General features: G+C 40.4%; 1 protein-coding gene across 2 annotated transcripts in view; it reads right to left on the bottom strand.

The window, feature by feature from the left end:
* Positions 1 to 16,786, bottom strand: part of ASAP2 (ArfGAP with SH3 domain, ankyrin repeat and PH domain 2) — a 240,691-nt gene that overhangs the window by 111,661 nt on the left and 112,244 nt on the right. For both annotated transcript variants that reach the window (XM_077153135.1, XM_077153136.1), the window contains exon 4: positions 583 to 657. In XM_077153135.1, the coding sequence (XP_077009250.1) occupies positions 583 to 657 (75 nt within the window). The remainder of the gene's footprint in view (positions 1 to 582; positions 658 to 16,786) is intronic.

Below are 16,786 nucleotides of genomic sequence, written 5' to 3'. Positions count from 1 at the left end.
AAAAACTCAGGCATAACCTTTTCCCTTTCAGAGCACACATCTGTTTGTGCCAATGATATGCAAAAGCAACTTACTGCTCAGCACACTGAACACAAACACATTTCTATTCATGCTGTTACTCACCTATACACTTGTGAAACAATTCACAACTTAAGTGTTTGTAAGTAGCAAGGCACTTCTTAAAAAGAAATGAAGTTGGCTCATGCCTTTTCCACCTGGAAAACATACTCTTGCATGAAATCTTTTCTGGGGTAAACCAGTGACACACCAGCTACAAAACCAGTATTCTATGCACAGGTTCTCCTGTTCAACTGAGAAAACCCAAAATCTTTAGTTTCCAAAATAGCTGTTTCTTTCCCTTTACAACTTTCTCTCCTTACCAAGTTCATAGCACCAACAAAAAGACCTGAAAGGTGGTGCCAAGACTGCAAATCAAGGAAAACTGAGATAGCAAAAAGAAACCATGTCATCCCAATAAAAATGCAATGATGCAGGCTGCCTGCCCTGGAAGACCAATATTACTGACATTCAACATTATATAGAAACCCGTCATTTCATGATAATGAGTTTCAAATGTCCTACCCCTTTTACTCCTTTCAGGTCTCCCTTCAGCAAACTGTCCAGAGGGAAGGAGATTATGTTGTTCATATTCTGAATCTAAAAAACAAACAAACAAACAAAATGATTTCTTATCCAATTTCATTTTTAATCTAAAGTAAGAATAGCAAAGATGTTAGAACATTGGGCAATAATTAACTTGACCAGCACAAGCAGGATAGCCTTATTCATTCTCAGATACTTTGTAATGATTTTATCTTACAAAGGAATGCATAAGCAATGAAAAGTCCAGAGCCATATATTTTTCACAGAAATAACAATCTTCTGTTATCAAGCTATGAAGTTTGTGAAAAGACAATCATTACAATGAAGAAAATACATGTCAAAACCACCAATGACAAAACTACTTTAAAGTGACTGGAATAAAAGAAAACATCCACTTCCTACTTTAAATCACTGCTCCAACCAATGTGCTTGTGCTGTGCTTTGGTCTATTTCTGAGTCCACAGACTCCAAAAGACACCCTCCAGCTCTAGCTAATCTCCCTGGTACAGCTCCAAACAGTGGAAAAACAGAAGTAAAAGCAGATCTAAGGGCACTTCCACAGAATGTGACTATGTATGGGGGGAATGCTGAGTAAGAATGAGTGTGAATGAGTGTAACTGAGTATGTGTGTGTGTATGTGTAGGGGTGCTGCCAGAGAAAGAAGGTAAATGAGAAAAGGAGGGGTGAGCAAAGCCATCCCAGCTGTAATTCAAATGTGAGTAATCTAAATGATACAAAGACTTTACAGCACTGGCTCTCAGTGACCTGAACCCTACAAGATTCCCTCCCAATTAGATCATAAGTTTATAAGTCCCACTTTCTCATTTCCTGAGGCTCAGGCCACATCAAGTGACACTACTGCCAATGAGTAAGTACCACTGGGGCACCATATGGATCCCACGTTGCATTACCTACACCTGGATTGTAGGCCTATAAATCGAAAAAGACAAGAGTAAGGAGTTTGGAACTCAGGCATTCCTCTGACAATCAGCAAAGAAAAATGTATTTTTAGTATAATAACCTTGAAGAGGAAGAAAAAATGTAGGTGCAATTTTTAAGGCATCTTAAATAAGATGGGATCGATTTCCATATATTACTCAGTATATTGAATTTCAAAATGGAGAAAGAAATTTACTTGAAAAATATTGGTAAGATGTGTAGTAATGCCTAAGCAACAACCAATTCTGCCAGATAAGTGATTAATGAATGAGTATCAGTTTAGAAATGCCTTTCTTTGGTAACTTTTAATCTAGGCTTAGATAACAACATTTATCATGTACCTGGCATTCCTCCAAGGTACAATGTAATCAGCTATGACTTGCTAAGAATAGCCTGAAGAGTTAAAATTTTAAATACTGAAAAGCTCAGTTGCAGGCAATGTCTTATGGATGACTGGAAGGAAGGCTGACAAATAAGGGACCATGTTAATGAATAATCTATGACAGCAAACACACATGGGTTCCCATTTTAAAGCATAACGGGAATAAACAAGAGCAGAGGAAATGCAGATCTCTGCCACAACCCCTCATATCTAGTTCCACATTTCCAGCTGACAACTAACTGTGCCCAAACAAGCTCTGCCCATACCCACCATCTCCCTTCTCCAGTGCTTTCTATTCCTTGAAGTCATACCCAACTGTCTTCCCAGTCACCTGAGTCATCTTTGACTCTTCTCTCTGCTCTGCCACCACCCAGTCATGCTCCACCCTCTTCACCCAGCTGTCAAGTCCTGATTCTAACTTGCAGGATCATCTGCGAATATCCTCTTTTTGTCCTTCTTGCGGTTCTATTCTTCTCTTGGGCCCTCATTGTGCCTTTTCTGGATGAAGCCACTGCTTCTCCTGGCTCCTACTGCCCATCTCTGCCTGCTTTAGTCTTCACTCACAGTTCTGCCAGACTTAGATATAGCCCACCTATAGAAAAACTTTCAACAGACCTCCAATTCTCAATACTCAGCTTCTTATTCCTGCATTTGAGGAATTATAAGATTCACAATCCAATCTTATATGTCACTTTCCACTTTTCATCTTCATATCCAACCAAAGTAAACTCTTTGCTAAACTAAACTGCTTCCCTGATTCTATGCATTTGCTCAGTCTGTTCCATTTCAACTGAAATGTCTTTCCCAGATTCCCACTGTTCAGTTCACCAGGACTTACTCAAACGTCACAACCACTACTAAGCATCCTCAGTTTCCTTAATGGGAAGTATGGCCCCTCCTCAAGCTCCTCCAGTATTTTATTTTTCTTATCTCTCAAGGCACTTGACAGGTTCTAGCCTGCATTAGTCTTACTGACCTTAGATCGTAAGTTCTAAAGGGCAGCATCCAAGTGTACTTCACTTTTGCATTTCTCCACCACTCAGCACAAGGCATGACTCAGAGTACATGTCTGATAAATACTGCTTGAATAAATCAACACACTTAAACATTTTTATAAGCATCTAATACAAGAGATAGACTCTGGAAAGAGTACAGATACAACCTTAGTTTTATTAACTTCCATTAGCCAAACATAACACAGCAAATGCAGGTATAAATTCATTAATTCATTTATCATTTATTTACTGGATGCCTATTTTTTAGACAGCAATGAGCTGGCTACCAAAGGAAAAAAAAACATGATGCCTGCCACTACTAGGAAGAATACCTATGCATACACCAAGAGGTAAACAAAAAGCCTAAGACGTACTATATGCAGCTCATGTTATATACAGGTGCTAATGATCTTGCCATAAAAAGAAAGGATTACTTTGGTTTTAAGTGATCAGGAAAACTTCATGGAGGAAGAGGTAACTAATCTAGGCCTTGGCAGAAGGACAACTATTTCAATTACTGGACCTTGAGATACTGCTCATTAATCTATGCCATCACACAAATCTACCCATGATCAGTCTCCCTGGCACAGGTTAATTCAGTCCTTCACATTGTTGGAAAAGGGGTTTGTCCATCTTGGACAAGGAAAGTACAAGAAAAGAGAAGAGTCAGGCTGCACAGAACCCAATTATAAGTGAGTTAGGAGAAGGGGGGAAAACACCAATAAGGTGCTCACAAGTGTGTTGAGTTAAAAATGTATTTCTAGGGAGTGGGCCATGAAGGCTCAGTGACAGAGTTCTTGCCTGCCATGCCAGAGGCCCGGGTTCAATTTCCACTGCCTGCCCATGTGAACAAACAAACAAACAAAAAACATGAAAAAATGTATTTCTAGAAAGAATTCTATTAGGTTCCTCATGAGGGGGGTATTTAAGTGTGAGTGTCTGCCTGAGTGTATGAGAAAGGATGTTCTACAGCAGGGGGAAAAAAACACCAATCACAATGTGGTTTACACATCTATTTTAGGGTTGTTCGTTAGTTCATTCAAACAAGAACTTTGATAACAGCTATCAGGGTGAGAAGAAGTAAACTAAGATCTGGTACTCACAGTGAAATATTAAAGTGGAAAAGAGCGAAAATCTATGGATAGTCAAATACACTTGGTTGGTGTGCTTTCATCCTCCACTCATTTCAGAAAACATGTGCTGACTTCACCATGCTGGCCACAGGGGACAAAGCCCACAGTCTAGGGGTGAACGTGACCTTAAACAACCAATTACAGCTCTGACAAGTCCTACAAAGGGAGTGTACAGGCCCTAAAAGGAGAAGCAAATGAAGATGGAGAGGTGTACGGGGGTGAGCCAAAGGTAGTTTAGGTAGCACCTCAGTCTTAAAAGAGCTTAGGCTTTAATGGGGGAGATAAATCACGTATTTAAGTAAACTACCGAATGATGATACCATAAATTTCAGATAAGAGAAAATTCTTTAAACTGACATCAGGGAAAGCTTTATTGAGCAGGGGGTATCTGAGATAGACCTTCAAGAGCCTTGCAAGATGGGGATAGGGAGAAAATCCTCTGCAAAAGGAACAGCATGGACAGTGGGTAATGGCACAGAAGTAGGGACATACCAGCCACTTCAGCAGAGGCAGCAGATGATGACTGCTAAAAAGAGAAGATTTGATGTCAGATCAACCAAGGGAATTTTGGGCTTCATTCATAGTCCATTTGTCTTTTTGAAGTTTTTCAAATTATCTAAAGTAGAAAACTATTACTTTTCTCATCAGAAGATAATTTATTACAATAAAGACAAAGTAGATTAGTGGTTGCTTGAGACTGGGGGTAGGACTGGGGATTAACTGTAAAGGGTCAGGAAGGGGCTTACTGGGGATGAAAATGTTCTAAAACAGATTTTTGGTGATGCGTGCATCACTAGGTAGCTACCAAAAATCACTGGATTGTACACCTGAAATGGGCAAATATTATAATATATAAAATTTACCTCAATAAAGCTGTTTTTTAAAAGAAGCCATTACAAATATAAACAGAATCTTCGGTGTTGAATAGACTAATAAATCTTTCATTCTTCTGGACGTTGACTTCTGTTTGCCCTCTTCACCGGTAACACAAGACACCCAAGCGTTTTGACTCAGGACTGACCCTCACAGGAAATGACCACTCTTGTCTCTGCTGGGCCCAGAGGACAAACGCTGGAGCTTGGCAAGTGTGGAATGAGGCATGAGGGGTGGGCTCGGACTTCTCCGACTATGTGGGTTTGCATAGTTCAGGCCACCTCAGGCCCCAAGCTGAACGAACCATCCTCAAGTTATGGCCAAGAGAGGAAAACTGTAGCTAAAAAATTATTGCATATCCCTGGTACACAGGAAGCTCCAGCTCCAATTTTTAAGTAATGACATTTTTATGATCTATGGGAAGAATTATATTATCCCCAAGTAACTCAACCAAACACATTTCTAAGTACCAAGCAGGCACTGGGTGTTTTCTTAAGCTCTGACTTACTTTTAACATATACACTACATAAAATGGCTTTCTGAAATACCAAGCGTGACAGGAATACAGATTATTCCTCTTAGCCATTGCTATTAGGTACTGGACCTGCTCTTATCAACTGAAAAGAAGCAATCATTTAAAGCAAGAATCCTTCTGTGGCGGTTTTTTTTCTTTCTGTCTTTCCTTTTCCTGAGTTTACTTGGAGAAGCCTGACAAGATGAGCCGGTAAATAGGCAAAGGTCTGAAATTTCACTGGCAAAAACACAATGATTTGGTCACTGTGGCAGGCAGGAGAAAGCAGGCCAACATTACCAAGCACAAAACTGTTACGCTAATGCCACAGTAAATCAGCAGAGAGACAAGGAGCTGGAGACAGAAAGGAAGATAGACAGCCAAACAGCTATCTTCTCATATTGTTCTTCCTAATTACTTCTTTTTAGTCTTAAAATTACTTGACTCTAGTCCTCTCATTTCCAAACTTTAAAATCTTACACACACACCTCCTCGGCTCACAGGTGTACCATCTCACCCGCTCTTCTAGCTCTTGCCATGGGCCACCTTCAATAGCTGAACCAGCCAAAGCTCCCAAAGGGTCCCACTGCACAGCTGGCCCCTGGGAAACTGTGGGCTGCCCTCTCTTTGATTCAAGCAGTGAGTAAAGCTGCTCTGTCAAATGATTCTCCCCAAGGGGATCTGTCCAGAAGCCTGAACCTAGATAGGATGATCCCATCATAGCTCTGGGAAGGCAGACTCAAGACAGAAAGTGTCATCGGACACAACCTTCCCAGCCTTAAGTGGGTCCAACTCTCTTTGGAGATAACCTTTCCTTTAAAAGACCAATTTTTCACAAATAAAATGTGGCCAAAGAATCTCTCCTGAAACTTCTCTGTGTCATGTAGGTTATTTTTATATGTTCAACTTACAAGAATCTTAAAAGGGTGTGATATGTGGAGGTTTTTTTTTTCCCATTAAGCAAATGCTGATCTATCGCCATGTTAAACAGAAAACACCAAGGCTTCAAAGAAAGGCAAACCACGTGTTCACCTTCAGCAGAGTACTTCCTCATCATAGGGTAGAAAGTTTATAAAAAGACTTAGCACCCAATTAGTCAATTAAAGATGATCTTAGCAGAGGTTTCAGCATAAGCAAGGATACGTAGTATGAAACAGTCATTACCTGCTGGAATGTTCTAGTAAACGGTAAGGCTTTAGATCTATGCTGCTCAATATGATAGGAAACTGTTTCCTAGGGAAGAGGGGACATTCTTATCTGTGTAAATGGGCGAATTCCTAAAGAGGGCCACAGGCGCGTGCCTAAGAAAAGGCTTAAGGAACAGATGCCTCAGAGTCTAAAATCTAGTGATAACATATTAATATGAAATGACCAGATTTCAACAAAAGATTACAATATATACAAAGAAACAGCAAACAATGACTCAGGCAATTAAACAGGCATTAAAAACCAGAGGACCAGACCAGGGACATAGCGGACAAAAATGCTAAAAAAAAAAAAAAAAAGTGAAATGTGCTCAAAGAGCCAAAAGAACACATGGGAAAAAATTAAGAGAAATCAGGAAAATAATACATGAACAAAAAAGAATAATAATAGAGGGAAGGAAATTATAAGAGGGAAGCAAACAGAGCTGAAGACCACAAGTGCAATTCCTTTGAGGGATTCAGAAGAACACTGGAGCTGGCAGAAGAGAGAATCAGTGAACTTGAAGATGAGACTACTGAAATCACCTAGTCTCAAGAGCAGAAAAGTGAACAGAGTGAACAAAGCCAGAAGAATGTGTGGGATTCCAACACCATCAAGCACACCAATGTACACACTGCAGAAGCCCAGAAGGGAAAGAGAGAAGCAGAGAGAATTTTCAAAGAAAACATGGCTGAAAACTTCCCAAATTTAACAAAAGACATAAATATACACATCCTGAACTCCAGACAGGATAAATCTAAGCAGATGCACACCGTAAGACATTATAGTCAAATCATCAAATGCCAAAGAGAAAGAGAGAATTCTGAAAGCCTCAGGAGAGAAGCAACATGTCACATACAATGGAGCCTCAATAAGATTAAATGCTGATTTCCTAATGGAAACCATGGAGGTAAGAAGGCAGTAAGATGACAAATTTAAAGTGTTAAAGGCAAAATATTGCCAACCAAGAATTCTATATTTGATAAAACTAATTTTCAAAAATAAGGGAAAGATTAAGATATTCCCACATAAACAAAAGTTGAAATAGTCTGTCATCATTAGACTGGTCCTACAAAAATGCCAAAGACAGTTCTGCAGGTTGAAAGGAAGGGACACTAGACTAAAGATGAAGGTTACCAGAAGAAATAAAGTCTTGGGCGAGGGTAACGGCATGGGTAAAAATTAGTGCTAGTACTGCTGTATTTTTGTTTTGTCACTCCACTTTTTACTTCATACAGGATCTGAAAGGCAAATGTATAAAATTTAGTAAGAAATCAGTGGTTTTGATTTCTAAATGTATAAACATGCAATTTGTGACATTAAGAACTACATTAAAGGTGGGGAAGGAGAGATAGGAACAAAGTTTGTGTATACTACTAAAGATAACCTGGTATCTAAGCAAATTAGAGTGTTACAGATTTAGGACGTTAAATCAAGCCCTACGGTATCTACAAGGAAAATATCAGAGAATATGTAAGCTCATAAAGACAGAAATTACAGTACAGGTTGCCAGGGGTAGGGGAACAAGGAGGTATTGCATAACGGGTGTAGGGTTTCTGTTTGGGGAGATGGGAAAGTCTTAGTAATGGAAGGTGGTGAGGGTACCATAAGAGCAGAAAAACAATAATCCTACTAAATGGTGTGCCTGCAAGTGATTGAGATGGGAAAGCTTATCACATATATATATGTTCCCACAATTTAAAAGGATGAGCAACTGAAGAGACAATGGCAATCAAATGTAATAAGTGATCCTGGGCAGGATCTAACAATGTTAGAGAAAAGGCTCAAAAAGACATTTTGCAGACATGAAAAAAAAAAAGGAATATAGACTTAAGTTTTATATCAATGTAAAATTTCTTAAATTTGATAACTTCACTTAAGGTGGTTACATAAGTGAATATTCTTGTTCTTAGGAAATGTACATGGCAGTATTAAAGTGTTCAAGAAGCATAATGTATACACTTCACTCAACTGTTCAGAAAATGGGTTGACAAGTAAGTGGACAGACATAGGAAGATGGACAGATAGACTGACGAACAGACAGAATGATGAGGCAAACGTAGCAAAATATTAAACTCGGTGGATCTGTGTATCTAGGAAGATAAGGGTACGTCCTCTGTATGGGATTTGTATTATCATTCTTTTTTAACTGTCTTATAAATTTGAAAGTATTTCAAAACAAAAAGATTTTTTTTTAAAGTCTTTTATCATTATGGGGGCTGATGGCTTCCATCTGACACAAGGATCAGATCAGGATAAATTGTGAGGCTGAATAATTGCTTCCATCTGAAATACAGCCTACATCAAAATTTCCCGCTATTCCTCTGTTACAAAAGCAGTATGTATGAAGAAACTGTGAAAAGGAAACCATCTAGTCACTTTCATTTTTGGCATAAATAAAGAGACTTCTTCCCCTGGGCTATGGACAGAACTGCCTTAAAGTCTACTAAACATACATGTGTACACACCCACAGGCTTGCTTACACAATCTTACAAAGAAAGCCCTCAAACAGATACTCCCAGGACTGTTTTTTTGGCAGCAGAGCTGCTCTGATAGTTTGTTTAATTAGAAAGGAAAGGGGGGACAAGCCCATACCAATGTTGAGTGTTTAACACAAACTGAAAGAGCAAAACCCACAAGCTGCCAAAAACACATTGGCAACTTTCACATCAGAGAGAGGAAGGGAAAGCTGACCTGGTTTCTGCTTTTAACGTTGCTTCTCTGGACAGATACACTGCTTTGATTTTTTCAGGTTCTAAGTGGAGGAAAAATAATGACCCTTTATTCCCTTCTTCCCCTGGGGAAAACAATGATGAAATTATACACTTTAGCCTTTCTCCAAACATGCTGAAAATTCGTTACGGTTTATTCTGGGAGGCAAAGGTGGCAGGACAGAAAAATGCAGGAAAGCCCACAGCCCACAACTTTTTCTATAATGTTTAGTTGAGCCATCAACCACAAATGAAAGCGTTTTTTTCTAATTTTATTACCTTCATGAATCCAAGGTTAGAAAATATCTATTCTGACCTCAGCTAGACCTTGGACACCTTAATTCTGCCCAAGGTGAAAATCAGAAACTACCCTCTAAGGCAGGAGTTCTCCAACTATGGTCTCTGATAAGCAGGATCAGCATTGCTGGAGAATTGGTTAGAAATGCAAATTATTGTGCTCTACCCCAGAACTATGAAATGAGAAACTTGAGGAGTGAAGCCCAAACTGTGAGCTAACAAACAGTCCAGGTGATTCTTATGCACTAAAGTTTGAGAACCATGATTTGTAGGTATGGAGGGAGAGCCATGAGTTTGTATTTCTGTAAGTTTCAGGTACTGCCGGGGTGGAGCCACACTTTGAGAACCACTGCTCTAGAACAATGCTTTTCCAACCTTAACATGCCTTCTCATCGCTTGGGGCTCTTATTAAGATGAAGATTCTGGTTCAGTAGGTCTAGAAGGAGGAGGACCTGAGGATCTGTAGCTTAAGGAGCTCCCGGGTGACTCCAATGATGTCACTTCCAGGACACTCTGAGTAAAAGATTAGAGTTCCTGGAGCTGTAAAGCACTTGGTAAGAACAATCTGCAATATGAAAGTATTAATGTTCTGTGCCAATTGTTAAATTTTAAGGAATGATTATTATGCTGTCTAAAATTTCCAAGGAAAGGGGAATTTGCATGAAGAAGCCGGAACGTTGAATCTCTCTACATAGATGTGCTGAGAGTTGAGAACTCTCAAACAGGCAGGGGATTTACTCTTCACTGAGCACATCACCAACAAGAGGAGACAAATGGAAAAAAGGAGCCTTCAAAGCTCACCAGCCCTGTCTTCTTCCTTATCATCCAGCGAGCAGCTCCTTCAACTGGGGCCTAAAAATAGGCTCAAGTAGGTCTTATTTTCAAACCCTTCTCCTTTAGCTTTCTGCTTCCTATCAAACTTCCTCCCAGAATAGTGAACACCTGTTGTCTCTCCTTCACCTGATGTCTCTCCTCATGCTACAACAACCTGTCTTCTGTCTTTATAGAAACAGTCAGCAAGGAAGTCACCATGGCCTCTAATCACAAAGCCACCAGCCACCCATCAGAGCATCTCTTCCTACACCTCTGTTCTGCCAGGATGCAGGTGACCCCTCTTCCATTCATTCATATCCTCTATTCAAGCCTTTTTACGTATCATGTTAGGTTTGGCAAAAAAGGTTTTAAGAAGGCTGAAGTCCTCTATTTACATTGCGGCAGCTCTTTTCACATCCAGCATTTGAGAAAATGCATGACAAAACAAAAACAAAAAATATGTTTTGAACTCAATACCTTCAAGTGAATATCTTATAACAGCATCTCCTATATACATTTGAGAAGTTGTTAAAGATAGAGGCAAGACATTTGTCTATAAACATTACAATCACGCTGTGTGCATTTGCATTTGAGGTTACCTTGTGATGGCCTACAGGATGCCCTGGCTCACCTCCGCCCTCGAAAACCAAACCTCCACGGTCCTGGAGCTGAATCACTGCTTTCCTGCCTGCCAAGGTCTCACAACTCGGGGCTCTGTGGAACTTTATTCAGTAACCATCACAGTATACATTGCATTACAATTAAAAAATGTTTCTCTCTCTCCCAGACAGTAAGTTGTTAGAGCTTATTGCCTTATTATTATTTTTAAACAAGCACTCTCCCTATTTCTGACTCCTTCTATCCTCAGGTTAACTCTGCTCTATTTTCTATCTCTAAGAATTTGCTATTTCTAGTTGTCTCTTATAAGTGATATAATACATACTTGTCCTTATGTGCCCTGCTAATTTCACAAAACATAATGTTTTCAAGGTTCTTCCCTACTGCAGCGTTTATCACAACTTCATTCTCTACAGTGAAATAATACTCAAGTGTGGGCATGTACCCCATCTTATTTATCCATTCATCTGGATAAATGGGTACCTGGGATGTTTCTACCTTTTGGCTATTATGAATAATGCTGCTATTCACATTGGTGTATAAGAAATCTGTTTGAGACATACTTTTTTCTTTGTCTTCAGATATATAACCCAGGAGTAGAATTGCTAGGTGGTATAATAATTATATATATAACTTTTTGAGGAACTGCCATATTGTTTTCTACAGTGGCTGCACCATTTTACACTTCCACTAACAATAGACGAGGGCTCAAATTACTCCACATCTTCTCTAACACTTATTTTCCAATTTTTGTTTAAATAATAGCCATCCTTCTGGGTGTGAACTGGTATATGATTATGGTTTTGATTTGCATTTCCCTAATGGCTAATTATGTTGAATGTCTTCATATGCTTCTTGGCTGTGTGTGTTTCTTCTTTAGAGAAATGTCTGTTCTATTCAAGTCCTTTGCCAATTTTTAAAATGGGTTGCTTTTTTTGTTGGGTTGTGAGTTCCTTACATATTTTGGAAACTAAAACCTCATGTGCTTTATGACTTATTTCACCCCGTTTGTAAATTGTCTTCTTACTTTCTTGATAATTTCCCGTGTTGCACAAAAGCTTTTAACTTTGATGAAATAAATTTATCTATTGTTTCCTTTGTTGCTCATGCTTTTGGTGTCATATCTAAGAATCCACTGCTGAATTAAAGGTCATAAAGATCTGCCCCTATATTATCTTCTAATTGTTTTATAATTTTATTTCTTCAATTTTGGTCCTTGATTCATTTTAAGATGATTTTTGTATCTGGTGTGTGGTAACGGTCTAAGTCCATTCTTTTCCTTTGGGACACCCACTTTTTCCAGCACCATTTGTTTGACTATTTTTTCCACATTGAACGTACTTAGTACCTTTGTCAAAAATCAACTGGTCAGGAGACTTCCGGAGAAGATGGCGGCTTAGTAAGACGCGCGGGTCTTAGTTCCTCCTCCAGAAGAGCTACTAGGGGAGTAGAAACGATACAGAACAGCACCCGGGGCCACGACAGAGATCAAGAAGACAGCGTACCCCATTCTGGAACGGCTGACTGGCTGGGAGAACCCGCTCTGGTGAGATCGCCGAGGGGCGCGGGCTTCCCCGGGCCGGGGAGGCAGGCGGCCGGAGTCCCTCCCTCCCTCCTTCCCGGGCCAGCTGGGAGAATTGGACAGGCGGTTCCCTCAAGCCATGGCGGATGGCACCCCCCCACACGCGCAGCCCCCCGGAACAGCTGGGAGAATTGGATTGGAGATCCCCAGGCTGCGGAGAACGGTGACCGGGGTCCCTTACAAACACGTGGCTTCCCGGTCTGGCTGGGAACGGTGCACTCCCCCGGGCCGCGGCGGCTGGTGCCCTCCCGCCACACTTGGCGCCCCGGGCCAGCTAGGAGATTCGGACGGGCGCTCTCCAGGGCTGCGGTAGCCGGCGACCCTCCCCGCGTTCGGATCCCGGGGCCGGCTCAGAGATTCGGATTGGCACTCTTCCAAGCCGCGTTGGCTGGCGAACCTCCCCCACGGCGAGAGTTTTCCAAAGTTAAAGGACCCATAGCACCTTTTACTGGTGGGACCCGCAAGACAAACGAGTGCCACGAGCGCCACCTACTGGGCAGGATAAAAAGAACAGAACCCATTTTTCACAGAACAATCTTTCAACCTGTGGGGTCCAACACCCAGGGAAATCTGACTAAATGCCCAGACGCTAGCAGAAGATAACGGATCACGCTCAGAAAATTGAAAATATGGCCCAGTCAAAGGAACAAACCAATAGTTCAAATGAGATACAGGAGCTGAGACAACTAAAGCTGAATATACGAACAGAAATAGAAAACCTCTTCAAAAACCAAATCGATAAATTCAGGGAGGACATGAAGAAGACATGGACTGAACAAAAAGAAGAAATAGAAAAACTGAAAAAACAAATCACAGAACTTGTGGAAGCGAAGGACAAAGTAGAAAAGATGAAAAAACAATGGATACCTACAATGATAGATTTAAAGAGACAGAAGATAGAATTAGTGATTTGGAGGATGGAACATCTGAATTCCAAAAAGAAACAGAAACTATAGGGAAAAGAATGGAAAAATTTGAACAGGGGATCAGGGAACTGAAGGACAATATGAAGCGCACAAATATACGTGTTGTGGGTGTTTCAGAAGGAGAAGAGAAGGGAAAAGGAGGAGAAAAACTAGTAGAAGAAATTATCACTGAAAATTTCCCAAATCTTATGAAAGACCTAAAATTACAGATCCAAGAAGTGCAGCGCACCCCAAAGAGAACAGACCCAAATAGGCGTTCTCCAAGACACTTACTAGTTAGAATGTCAGAGGTCAAAGAGAAAGAGAGGATCTTGAAAGCAGCAAGAGAAAAACAATCCATCACATACAAGGGAAACCCAATAAGGTTATGTGTAGATTTTTCAGCAGAAACCATGGAAGCTAGAAGACAGTGGGATGATATATTTAAGTTACTAAAAGAAAAAAACTGCCAACCAAGACATCTATATCCAGCAAAATTGTCCTTCAAAAATGAGGGAGAAATTAAAACATTCTCAGACAAAAAGTCACTGAGAGAATTTGTGACCAAGAGACCAGCTCTGCAAGAAATACTAAAGGGGGCACTAGAGTCAGATACAAAAAGACAGAAGAGAGAGACATGGAGAAGAGTGCAGAAAGAAGGAAAATCAGATATGATGTACATAATACAAAAGACAAAATGGTAGAGGAAAATATTATCCAAACAGTAATAACACTAAATGTTAATGGACTGAATTTCCCGATCAAAAGACATAAACTGGCAGAATGGATTAAAAAACAGGATCCGACTTCCGGAGAAGATGGCGGCTTAGTAAGACGCGCGGGTCTTAGTTCCTCCTCCAGAGAAGCAACTAAAGAAACAGAAACAATACAAAACAGCTCCCGGAGCCACGACAGAGACCAAAAAGACAGCGTACCCCATTCTGGAACAGCTGAATGGGCAGGGAGAATCCACTGCGGTGAGATACCCAAGGAGTGCGCGTTTTCCCGGCCGGGGCGGCTGGCGACTGGGGTCCCCTCCACGCACGTGGCTCCCTGGTCTGACTGGGAACGTTGGATAGCGGGGCCCTCCCGCCACGCTTGGCGTCTCGGGCCAGCTGGGCAATTTGGACCGGCACTCCCCCAAGCCGCTGCGGCCGGCGACCCCCCCCTCCACGCGCGGTTTCCCGGACCGACTGCAAGATTCGGATTGGCAAATTAAAGGAGACACTGCATCTTTTACTGGAGGGCCCCGCAGACAGACGAGCACCACGAGTGCCACCTACTGGGCAAGAAAAGAAAAACAGAGCCCAGAGATTTCACAGGAAAACCTTTCAACCAGCTGGGTCCCACACCCAGGGAAATCTGATCAAATGCCCAGACACCAGCAGAAAATAATAGATGACGCTCGGAAAATTGAAGATATGGCCCAGTCAAAGGAACAAACCAATAGTTCAAATGAGATACAGGAGCTGAGACAACTAATGCTGAATATACGAACAGAAATGGAAAAACTCTTCAAAAACCAAATCAATAAATTGAGGGAGGACATGAAGAAGACATGGGCTGAACAAAAAGAAGAAATAGAAAATCTGAAAAAACAAATCACAGAACTTATGGGAGTGAAGGACAAAGAAGAAAAAATGGAAAAAACAATGGATACCTACAATGGTAGATCTAAAGAGACAGAAGCTACAATTAGTGAACTGGAGGATGGAACATCTGAATTCCAAAAAGAAACAGAAACTATAGGGAAAAGAATGGAAAAACTTGAGCAGGGGATCAGGGAACTGAATGACAATATGAAGCGCACAAACATACGTGTTGTGGGTGTCCCAGAAGGAGAAGAGAAGGGAAAAGGAGGAGAAAAACTAATGGAAGAAATTATTACTGAAAATTTCCCAACTCTTATGAAAGACCTAAATTTGCAGATCCAAGAAGTGCAGCGCACCCCAAAGAGAACAGACCCAAATAGGCGTTCTCCAAGACACTTACTAGTTAGAATGTCAGAGATCAAAGAGAAAGAGAGGATCTTGAAAGCAGCAAGAGAAAAACAATCTGTCACATACAAGGGAAACCCAATAAGACTATGTGTAGATTTCTCAGCAGAAACCATGGAAGCTAGAAGACAGTGGGATGATATATTTAAATTACTAAAAGAGAAAAACTGCCAACCAAGACTCCTATATCCAGCAAAATTGTGCTTCAAAAATGAAGGAGAAATTAAAACATTTATAGACAAAAAGTCACTGAGAGAATTTGTGACCAAGAGACCAGCTCTGCAAGAAATACTAAAGGGAGCACTAGAGTCAGATACGAAAAGAAGGAAGAGAGAGGTATGGAGTAAAGTGTAGAAAGAAGGAAAATCAGATATGATATATATAATACAAAAGCCAAAACGGTAGAGGAAAATATTATCCAAACAGTAATAACACTAAAAGTTAATGGACTGAATTTCCCAATCAAAAGACATAGACTGGCAGAATGGATTACGACCCAGCAATACCACTGCTAGGTATCTACTCAAAGGATTTAAGGGCAAAGACACAGACGGACATTTGCACACCAGTGTTTATAGCAGCATTATCTACAATTGCAAAGAGATGGAAACAGCCAAAATGTCCATCAACAGACGAGTGGCTAAACAAACTGTGGCGTATACCTACGATGGAATATTATGCAGCTTTAAGACAGACTAAACTTATGAAGCATGTAATAACATGGATGGACCTAGAGAACATTATGCTGAGTGAGTCTAGCCAAAAACTAAAGGACAAATACTGTATGGTCCCACTGATGTGAACCGACATTTGAGAATCAACTTGGAATATATCATTGGTAACAGAGACCAGCAGGAGTTAGAAACAGGGTAAGATAATGGGTAATTGGAGTTGATGGGATACAGACTGTGCAATAGGACTAGATACAAAAACTCAAAAATGGACAGCACAATAATACCTAAGTGTAACGTAACTATGTTGGAACACTGAATGAAGCTGCACCTGAAATATAGTTTTTTGTTTGTTTGTTTGTTTGTTTGTATTTTTTGTTTTTGTTTTTTTCTTTTTCCTTTTTATATATATATATTTATTATTAGTATTATTATTTTAATTCTCTTCTCTATATTAACATTCTATATCTTTTTCTGCTGTTTTGTTAGTTTTGTTAGTTCTTTTCCTAAATCGATGCAAATGTACTAAGAAATGATGATCATACATCTATGTGATGATACTAAGAATTA

This window comes from Tamandua tetradactyla, chromosome 3 (genome assembly GCF_023851605.1).
Source record: "Tamandua tetradactyla isolate mTamTet1 chromosome 3, mTamTet1.pri, whole genome shotgun sequence".
In the NCBI taxonomy this organism is placed as follows: Eukaryota; Metazoa; Chordata; class Mammalia; order Pilosa; family Myrmecophagidae; genus Tamandua; species Tamandua tetradactyla.
This window is presented reverse-complemented; position numbering and strand designations above follow the sequence as displayed.